The 11,213-nt window shown below is 43.4% G+C and overlaps 1 protein-coding gene across 1 annotated transcript in view; it reads left to right on the top strand.

The window, feature by feature from the left end:
- Grin2a (glutamate ionotropic receptor NMDA type subunit 2A) overlaps positions 1–11,213 on the top strand; it is a 440,150-nt gene that overhangs the window by 399,404 nt on the left and 29,533 nt on the right. The window contains exon 12 of the mRNA XM_031362288.1: positions 5,604–5,791. Coding sequence (XP_031218148.1) covers positions 5,604–5,791 — 188 coding nt within the window. The remainder of the gene's footprint in view (positions 1–5,603; positions 5,792–11,213) is intronic.

Here is an 11,213-nt window from a genome sequence, read left to right as displayed (position 1 = left end):
TTTGGAGTTCCAGCCTCCTCATTGAGAAGCAAGAGTTTCAATTCATCTGTCACAAAAGGGGAGGAGCTTCCAAAGCAGGTTAGGTGTTGGCCTCAGAGTGCCAGATAGGATTCTGTCCCAGCCCTAGGCAGAGCCTGGCCTTTGAGCCTCCTCCTGCCCAGTGGAAGAAGCACTTAGTTGGGATGGCGAGAGGGTGGCTTCCTTTGTAGATGGAGAGCCCTGGTAACTGGGCTCCCTCACTTGGGAAGCCTATCCTATCTCGTGGATGGACAGTTACGTCTGGAGGGTGAAGTCCCCCAGGGCTGACCTTGTGCTGCTCAGAGCTCAGCACTGCCAGTTTCCCTTCAGTACCATCAATCTTGTCTCCAACAGTCACAGCTCAGAGCCTTCAAATGCTTATGGCCAAATAAAACTCCTTTGGGTGATCAACTTTGGTTTCCAGCAAGAACATGTGCTCCTCACCAACAACCTACCAAACAGGTTGAGGTCTATTAAGTCCGGGAAGAGTGTCTGATGCAGTTAGCCTCAGACCTACATGGCTTCTGGGGAACAGACAAAAGTGGCGTCACTCGCCAGACATTTTTAAACTCTGAGTCTCTGCCCTGTTCTTGCTTTTCCTTTGTATCTGGCTCAGTTTACAGTGTGAACTCCTCATCTAAATCTCCTGAATAGCACCCAGAGCCAGTTACACCTTCCTAGTCACTAAGTCCTAGGGGTGCTTACTCCTAAACCTCAGTTCAGCTTTGCACACTTAGAATCAGAAGAATGGTGTCCAAGCACGTTCATGCTCACTGCCTCAGCTTTCCCACTCAATCGGCAACACACACAGACAGAGAGTGGGCTCATCCTGGCACACCTAGATCCCTGGCTGCTGCAGCCCTTCAAAAGAATGTCTGTTTAAGCGTAGGTAGAGAGAGATATAATAGCAGGAAAAAATAGAAGGCAATGCAGGCAAAGTATTTTGAACTGGACTTCTTACAGAGGGTGCATAAAAGTTGTGGGGCCTTTGGCCATAAACTGAACTCAATTGAATGCATTTATGCATTTTAAGCATTTGCTGTAAGCTGGCCATTGCACGAGTTTTGATTATATAACATTACTTTGTTCCCAACAGCCCTCTGAGGGCAGATACTGTCAGCTCCTCATTGCAGAGAGAAAAAGCACAACCTGACCCATAACAAACAAAACCCGAGCCTCAGAAGCACAGGTGCAGTGCCCAAACCCTCTAGCTTACAAAGATCACTTCCCAGCACGTTGGCAATTTACCTTCTTTCCTTTTGAACATCACCACTGTTTTCAATCGGACTCAGGTAAAGAGTAAAACCTTTTAGAGTAAAACCTTTTAGAATATTAGCAAGGAGGAGAATGCAGAGTCTGGGTACCACAGCCTTCCTCTTGCCTATGACAGGATACCTGCTGTATATTGTTCATTACTGAGGCTCTCAGCCACCTTCAGCCATTTTTACTAGTGTTTATACCAGTGTAGTTCAATGAAATTATACTCACTTCTTTGGCTGATGCCTTAACAGCAGTTCAAAGGCCACTACCCACAGGAGAGTGCAGAAAGCTATGGACAGTGCTGGTACAGAGTGCTGGGGTGCAGAATATGGAATGCCATCATTGCACCCAATACTGCCTTAGGCTTCCAGAAGCTTGCATGCCTGTAGACAAAACAGGTAACACAACAGGAATGAATGTTTGCCTCCTGGCCAACTGTGACATCTCAATGCACTTGATGCATGCCAAATGCTATGTGCAAACAATGGCCCTGGGTTTGTTTTTGTTTGCTCTATTTGAGAATGTGTGTGGTGTTTGTGTAAGGTGTATTGTGTGGTATCTGTGTGTGTGGGTGTGATCTGTGTGTGTACCAGTCAGAGAAGGACATTTATATATCCTGCTTTATTACTTTCACTTCATTCCCTTGAGATGGCGTGTTTTTCTGAGCTGGGGGCTACACTGGCAGCCAACAGACCCCCAGTGATGCCCCTGTCTCTTCCCTCCACAGTACTTGGATTAAAGGCACAATCTTGGACATCCCTATTTTTTAATGTGGTATGGGGATTTGAACTTTGGTCCTTATGTTTGTATGGGAAGTGTCATACCCACTGAGCCATGGATATTGCTTTGAACAGGATTGTATCTGTGTCCATTTGTACCTAGGCCCCTAGTGCTCTGGAATCACTGGTATGTGTGAGAGAGAAAAATCTACTTCTTGCAGCCTCAGTTTCATATGCTAAGGCTCCTTATGTTCTGCTGTGGCCCCAGGAACACAGAGAGTTGGTCCGAAGAACAGGTTCCCATCTGTGACAAACGCCCCCCCCCCATGGTTGCAGATCTGAGGTTATGCTCCTCTGGCCCCTCCCACCAGTGTGTAAATTCTTTTGTCAGGACCAACCATGTCTCTGCCATTGAATGTCTTGCCTTTTTCCTTTCTGTTCATCTGTTGCTCAGCAAACCTTTGTCATGAAATATGGTCCCAATTTGCAGAATGCTGTGAAATACCAATGTCCAATACCCTAACAATATCAACTGAAGCTGCTGTTGGACAACTCATGCATGATGGCCAGGCTTAATGTTTGATTTCTAGCTCAACAGTGTATTAGAGGGGGCTGGAGGTGCAATAAGATTCTGGATGCCAAGGATTCCGGTAGAGAGGCTGAAGTTTGGACTAGTCTGCATACATGTAAGTCTGTAGATGTGCGCATATGGTTATTCCTTAAGGAACTGAGAGAGTTTGCTTTATAAAAACAAGGTTCACAGAGTCTCCATGGCAACAGTGGTATGTGAAGTATTGACATTGTAAGTACCTTGGCTTCATCAAAGAAAGAAATACCACAAATACAATACACCATGTCAGATTCCCCTTTGAGAGTCACAGAAGGTAACTCTTGGCTTACAGACTCCTAGAATGTCTCAGAATCTCAGGAGAACACCATGGCCCCCTCACCTCACAGCTGAGGAGCCTGCTATCCAAAAGGAAGAGCCTTTCCTGAGGCCATGCCTTCATCCAAGCCAGCCTCGGACTCAAATATGTCCTATCTACTAACCCAGTGCTCTGGCACTAGACTGTAAATGACTGTAAACCTTTTCTTTTTTTTCCCTTTATTTATCATTTACTCTTTCATTATACTCAATTTAATTGTATCCCCTTATCATCTCTTATCCCCTTCCCTCTCCTACTGAAGCCCTTCTTCTTCCCAGCAAGTCCCTTTCCTATTTTTATGTCCTTTTTCTGTGACCCACTGCATTTGATTGGGGTTGCTTGCATGAGCATGCGGTGGGCTAATTTACTTGACCAAGGAAAACTTGCCATTCTATTGAGGAATATCAGTCTCAGCCAACCTTATTCAAGGGTTTTATGAGAAGCCAACACTGCTGTTGAGTTCATGAGACCTCAGATCTTTGCTCGCTTTGCTAGCTTTCAGTACTATCCCTACTGTTCCAATGTAGCTGGCCTTCTGGAAAGGCTGTGTCCACTATGCGAGGAAGCTCCAGTTCCCCTTCACCACTGGCCACACCCAGCTTCCTCCTCCTCCTCCTGCTGCTGTTGCTGCTGCTTGGACACTCTGGTCACTTTTGAGCTTGGTTGGAGATAAATACCTAGTGTTTGGGGTAAAAGGTTCCAAGTCTTTCTATGAGTTAAATAAACCCGGTAGTTTAGCCTCACCTGTAATTGTTATAAAACCAAAATGAAACTGGGTGGGAGTGGAAAGGATGAACACACCTATAAAGCTTGCAAGCTACTCCACAGAGAGCAGTTGTGCTCCCACAGGGAGTCCTCCAGCAGCTGCCTCTGACAGAATGCAGGCACCATGACCTCTCCTGACACTTTTATTTTTCTTCGGTTAATGTTTTATATCCCCTTGTTAGAGAAAGGCATGTAGTGAAGATGGTGGCAGGATGGTGAGTGATCTCTGGTGTCGTTCTCATTCCTGTTTTAGAGTGGACACACTCATTCCTGTGCTTCAGGGGTTACAGTTTGGCCCTTTCAGATAACCTCAGATTTTTAAAATTATGTTTATATTCACTAGGAGGGTTCTAGGTAATGGCTGAGTTCAGCCACCTCATTCCCAAGATGCCATGATGCTTGCCATTGGGGAACGGTGGCAGTGGGGTGTCATGTAGGACTGCTGAAGTGATTAAGTCCAAAGTTGTGCCTACATGCAAAAATTCTCAGAGTACCTTAAAGCATAGATGCAATACTGCAATAAAAGTCAACTTATCAGAAAAGAAGAAAACACTACTTTTATTTGACATGGAGATATGTTTAGTATGGATGAGATGAGAAAAGAAAGCAATCTGTGAAGTGATTTGGTATGATCCACTGGGGATGAAGTAAAGGCAGGTAAAATACAGTGGATGAGCAACCACACCTTGTGAAGAAGCTTCATTGGAGCAGAATGGAGCTCGTTCATGCTCTAGTGTCTGATTCTTAGGGAACTCTGTGATTTCTTGAGGATACCCTCATGAAACAGCTTGAGCCTGCAGACAGAAACAACAGAAATTTGTTGCCCTAGAGTTAAGGAGGTTCAGAGTTTGGTGTTAGGGTGTTGGCCGGGCTGTGCTGCCTCTGAGAGTGGACAAAGAAGGTAAGCTTAGGGCTCTCACTGTTCACCAGCTTTTAGATACATAGTTCAATTCTTCACATACCGCACATCTCCTACATGTGTGACCGGTGTGTGTGTGTGTGTGTGTGTGTGTGTGTGTGTGTGGTGTATTGTGTGTGTGTGGTATGTGTGTGTGTTTGTGAGTGGTGTGTGTATGTGTGAATGGTGTGTGTGTGTGTGTGTGTGTGAGTGGCATGTGTATGTGTGAATGGTGTGTGTGTGGTGTATTGTGTGTGTGTGAGTGGTGTGTGTATGTGTGAGTGGTGTGTGTATGTGTGAATGGTATGTGTATGTGTGATGTATTGTGCGTGTGAGTAGTGTGTGTGTTTGCATGTGTGTATATGCATACAAGCCTCAGATGTATCCATCAGTATGTATCCATCAGTATGTATCCATCAGTATGCTCATAGAGGTCACATCATAGTTACAAATTATGGGTTATAGAATTTACAACTTATTTAATCACTTACATAATTTGAGTTTTAATCATATTTTAATACCTTTCTATATTGTTTGAGTTTTATAATGTTACTGAGTAATGATTTTGTAACATAAACAGCAAGTGTATTTATGTAAGTATTTAAAACAAAAAGACATTATTCCTTATTAATTCCACTTTGCTTCTTACATGGTACTGCCTGGCTCTACTGTCCTTTAGTAGCTCATGGTGTTCTGAGGCAAGCCTTTTAAACAGGCCACCACATCCCCACTGCTGGGAGGTGTTAAGGACAAACACTTAGCAAACAAAAGCCTGCCTGTTTACTCACTTGGGTATATGGATTCTTCATGTCTTAATTTAGCTTAGCTGCCTCTTGTTAAGTTGGAAAGGAAAAGTTCTGGCTTTTATCTCCTCATTAAAAATAGATCCTTTTATGACAAGGGACTGGAGCAACCGTGAGTCACCATCTTCACTGGGGTGCTGGAGCTGGCCAGGAGAGCAGGGCCCTGAAATGGCACCTGGCCACCCCATGACTCCCTGGTGTCTTGTCATTTCAGGAAGTTGGACGCTTTCATCTATGATGCAGCTGTCTTGAACTACAAGGCCGGAAGGGATGAAGGCTGTAAACTGGTGACCATTGGGAGTGGGTACATCTTTGCTACCACAGGCTATGGCATTGCTCTGCAGAAAGGTTCACCCTGGAAGAGGCAGATTGACCTCGCTCTGCTCCAGTTTGTTGGTGATGGTAAGTAAGACCTTGTAGTTGACAAGGTAAGCCTCAGAATGAAGGATGTCAATAGATTCCTTAAAATATCCAGGCTGTTCCTCTTGTACTTTAGAATGCAGAATTGTGTGACCCTAAAGATAGGCTACATTCAGAACATTGCTGGTAGCATTATATAACTGCACTGTTGTGTGAGTCAGCTTTTCATTGCTATGACAAAGAAACCCAGGATAAGCAACTTAAAGGAGAAAAAGGTTATTTTGTCCTGTTGTTTCCATCTATGATCCATTTGCTTCCAGGCCTATGGTAGAGCAGTGCATTGTGAGGAAAAGGTGGAGGGAAGCTGCTGAGCCTGTGATGGCCAAGATGTGGCAATGACGGTTAGGACAATGTGCAGCCTTCAAGGGTGTGTCTCCAGTGACCCACTTCTTCCAGCAGGCCTCATGTCCTAAAATTTCCATCATCTCCCAGTAGCCCACTGACTTATGAATCTGTAAATGAGTTGATGAGCTGCATCAGGATCCAGGCATCCAATGTAGGAGTTTTGGGTTTGGGGCATTTAAGTTCGAAGCTATAGCACTCTAACTTCATTTTTTGTTTCTCTGATAAAAACGTGGTGACCAAAATAAAGGAGGAAAAGGCTTCTTTGGCCTATAATTTTCACATTACGGTTCATCATTGTACGAACCAAACAGTAGCTGAAGGAGCTAGCTCCATCATACAGGAGCAAATAGAGGATAGTCCATCCTGGCTTGCTGGCTGCTTATGCTTCAGCAAGGTTTCTCCCCTTTACACAGCTCAGGACTGTGTTCATGAAAAAGTATTACTCACATTCCAGGTGAGTTTTCCTGCCTTAATTAACAATCACAACAACCCCACACAGGCATGCCCATAGGACAGCATTATCAAGACAATTCTTTAGTTGAAACTCACTTTATTGGTGATTCTAGGTTGTGTCAAATTAACTGTTAGAATGAAACAACCCAGAATCTAAGTCCTGGTGTGTGTTCCCTAAATTCCAAATTATAGAAGAAGCATTCCTCAAGGGTTTTGGACTAAAGGAAGACTTTTCTGGACCTATCAGCATTGAGGGCAAATCAGTCTCCATTAACATGGTAGTTCTCAATATCTTGTAGAATAAGAGGAAGTCTCTAGGAAGGAAGAATGCCTGGTTTCCACAAACATTCCCTTCCTTTACTGCCGAACATGCAAACTACAGTTCCTCTTCACACAGGATTTACAACTTAATGGAACCAACTGGGGAAGTTGTGATCCATATTGCAAAACTGGCTGCTTGAGATTGTACTGTCTTTCTTCCCATCTGCCCTTCTCCCTCCACTTTGTAACTGGTGTCTTAGTGACTTTTTCCCACTGCTGTGATGAAATACCAGACTATAAGAAGTTTGAGGCCCATCATGCTAGGATTGTTAGGACAGCTACATTGCAGCTACACATAAGAAGCAGAGAATGAATCACAAGTTCATTCTCTGAACATTTTAGACTTGGCTATAAAACCTCCAGACTTGGTCAAGTGATCCACTTCATGTAGCTAAGTTCCACCTCCTAAAAGACCCATCCTTTCCAAACAGTGCTACCAGATGGGGACCAGGGTAGAACTACATGAAGCTACTATGTGCATTTTATGCATTTCACATCCAAACCACAGCAGCTGGTAATCTCACCTCATCCCTTAGCATGATGAGATGCCTTTTTAAAGTCCTGCCCTGTGAGTAGGGGAAAGGGGGTGGCTGCTAAACAAAGATAGTAGGTAGAATGTCAGCAGAGACCATGTTAGTGTCAGGAATTGCTTGGTGTGACACACAAAATGGAGGGCATGGGACAGAAGCCTGACTATTGAGGCTTCAGAAACATTGCAGACCTAGCGATGCTGTGTACAGCTAAGAGGGTAAAATAGAGCAACCACTGTAGCCAAACCTGAGATTGAAATGAGCAAAGGTTATGACAGGTCAGTGTGGATTTGAATGGAGTTTAGAACTCCTTTGTAGTTTTTCTTCTTTCCCAGCTCATAGAATTAAATCCTTAATTTTTACAGTGCCATCAAACATTCTAAATGGGTTCTATATTTACCTCTCAAATAAGGACATCCAAGGCTCAGGATTCCCTATAGAGCATTTGTTTCTTCCTCAGATCACCGATCATGTTCTGTGCTGTGTAGCTGTGATTTGTGGCAATGCTGGTTGCTGTGAAATCCCAGAGGCAGACAGCAGTGTGCTTCTGTTCTTCTGATGGGAGTACAAATGGAGTGGACAGGCCTGGGTTCAAGCCTGGATGAGCTTGATGGAGATGATTCCTGCCATAGGTCAATGAGTCAAGTGTACAACCTCTGCCAAATGCACGCTGGCTATGGGCAATCTGTTGCTAGCCACCTGGGAGAAGGTTTTTTCAGATGCACAAATGAAGCACTTAGCTGTACATGGATGTGTGAAGCTCCTGCTTGATTCTTTGGCTTTCTTCTAATATTCTCCTCTCCAAGACAAATCAGACAGCAAACCCCAAACCCAACGTATTGAGCAGATATTCTTTTATGGGAGGAGAAGAGACAAGGGGAGTGAGCACCATGAAGACTGGAATTTGGTGACAGTTTTTCACTCCCCTTCACAGGCTGATCTAGTCTATAAATGGGTCTTTGCTTCTAGCACAAACCTCAGAGAACCACGGGCATAGTAAGCAGTTGGTGGATGATGGTTTGAGTGCATAAGCACACATATGAATGAATGCTTGGTATCAGGGTCTATTTCACTTGACAGGAAGTGTTTAAACATGGTAGGTATCTGTCAAGTGAGCAAGCGTTAGCTAGCCCTGTTCACCGTTGCTGCTCTTGTAGCATCTGTTATGAAGCCGCTGACATCTTCAGCAAACAGGGCATGTCAATCAGCATGCCTGGTGCACTGCATATATACTTTAGTTTATCTTCAGATTCACCTGCTCATTTCTATTCTACAGAGATGGAAACCAACATTCAGAGGGCTTGTGGCAACCCTTGGCAATAACTGATGGTATCTCTACTGTAGAGAATTTTATTGAGAATGGAGTCAGTTAGGCAAAACTCCCATTATTTTTATTTTTCTAAGTTTTCTGGCAATGTTGATTGATTGGACACTTGATTTTAATAGGCACCCAAGGAAGAAATGATTCGGTGTATATTTGAACTAACTCTGTGTGTGTTCTTCTTACAAACGCTTCTGTGACACCACCTTTCTTGGTCTCCTTTACTCACTGTGTATAGGTCCAGGCGTGTTTGCATGGTTAGAATAGAAAATGAAATGGAAGGACACATGGAAAGAGCTTAGCACAGAATAATGGTTCCAAATGTAAGGTGCTACCTCCCGCCTCTCTATCAGCACTATAATAACCATCATGACCATCTTCATAATGATCATCAGTCACAAATATCTTGAACTGAATACCCTTCTTTAGTACTTTCACCATCACTACCTTCAACAAAAGCACCATCATCACTATTATTCCCATTACCATCTTCTTCACCACCTACATATAGTATCAGCATCATCACCATTACCATCATCACTATCACCGTCATCATTCTAATTGCATCAGCACCAGCATCATGATTACCATCACGATCAGCACCATCAGCAATAGCATCAGCATCCAAATAATTACCATCACCATCACCTCCATCATCGTTCTCATTGTCACCAACATCACCACTACTCCCAGAAGGACCAGCATCATGGAACCGTAGGATTTCTTCATCACCGTCTCAATCACCATCAGCAGCACCACCACCACCACCATCTTTCTCCTTCTCAACATCCTTCTTTCCCTCATTCACCATCATCATCCATGTATGATTTTCATGCAGCTAAGTCAGTGATACATTAGCCATAATGTTGTTATGTTCCAGGAACAACCTTGTAGTGCTAAATGGGAACCATATTCTCTGCAGCATTTCAAGGTGCTTACGTATAAAGCATCAGGTTCTTATAGATATTTTACATTCTGGCTCATTGCTTTCCCAGCTACACTGCTGAAGACTGGAAATGTGTCCCTTCGGCTTCATCCTCAGAGGCCATCTGGAAGCAATGACATGGGAAAGAAAATGGCGTTACTCTGGGGGGCATCTTAAGATAATCTTCCCGGAAAGCCGTGTCCGATTCTGAATGTCTCTCTAGGAGTAAATACATGAATTAGCACAGCTGCATAAATATTTCACTTATCTTATGCAGTTTCAGCAGGATTAATTATGCTCTAAAATTAGACATGCAAAGAGCACAGTGCCAAGCAGTACCTAATTATTATTCATCCTTTAGAATGGAGTGTTTATCTCTTGTTATAGAGTAGCTCCAGTGGACGATTATGAGTCTAATGAGTGTCAAAAGTATAAAAAAAAATTTCCTAACGGGCTGTGTAAATATAACCTCTGAATGAAGTCTTTGGTTATAGGAGGATGACGTAAAATCTACCAGTCACCTTCCTAGGAAAACGGCTACTCCTCTATGTTTAGAGATGCACAAAACCCCAGTAGGACCTTCCTTTCCTTCTCTTGTCTCTCTGTGTCCCCTTTGGGACAGTGGGGTGCACCATAGGGTCTTTAGTTCCTACATCAAAAAGCTCTCAATTACCCTTGGTCCCATCAGTACCGACACTGGATGCTTATGAAGGAATACCCCTGCTGATCCAAGATGGGTGTAATTGTCTTGTCTTATTTTCTTCAAAGTGCTCACATGTGGCAACTATGTATAAATTTAAAATATGTAAATTTAAAATGGAAACATATTTATAATAATCCATCTATGAATCTTTTGTAAAATATGTAGACTATACACACATGCAGTTTTATTTGATATCATAGATACATAAAAAATTGATCCAATACCTATGAAACACTATATTTTAATGAGAATGTATGGGAAGAATAATTCATAAAGGAATATGGAGCAGTGAGATCTTAGAAGAGAAGTAGAAGAGACCAGAGTTCACGGAGCCTCAGTACCGACCCAGCATGTAATAAGTTTCTGTGGAGCATAGTAAATTCCTGAAAGATGATGTGATTGAGCACCGAGGTTCACTGAGGGCACATGACAGCCAGGGCACTTGAAGAATGGTGTTTCTAGCTTCAAAGTAGAGATGAATAGGAGACCTCTTAGTGCTTATACAACTCCTGAGGTTTGTGATTTTCATCATAATTCTGGGATGTGGAGAGACAAAGGAATGTTACAGAGGTCAAAACCCCAGGGTATACGAAGGTCAGTATACCCTGACCTTGAGAGGTCAGACCCAATCTCAACCCTGAGGCTACTGGGGAAGAAGATGGTGGCAGAGTCTGAGGCAGAGTCAGACAGCAGGGCTTAGGGTGCAGCACAGCAGGAACACACTGACTCTCAGCACAACCAAGAAGAAAATGGACATCAAGGGAGTCAGAATATATATTATTTAAAAGCAAATGGTGCTCAGAACA

This window comes from Mastomys coucha, unplaced genomic scaffold, assembly GCF_008632895.1.
Source record: "Mastomys coucha isolate ucsf_1 unplaced genomic scaffold, UCSF_Mcou_1 pScaffold12, whole genome shotgun sequence".
In the NCBI taxonomy this organism is placed as follows: Eukaryota; Metazoa; Chordata; class Mammalia; order Rodentia; family Muridae; genus Mastomys; species Mastomys coucha.
The sequence above is the reverse complement of the archived record's forward strand: the minus strand, read 5'-3'. Positions and strand labels throughout refer to the sequence as shown.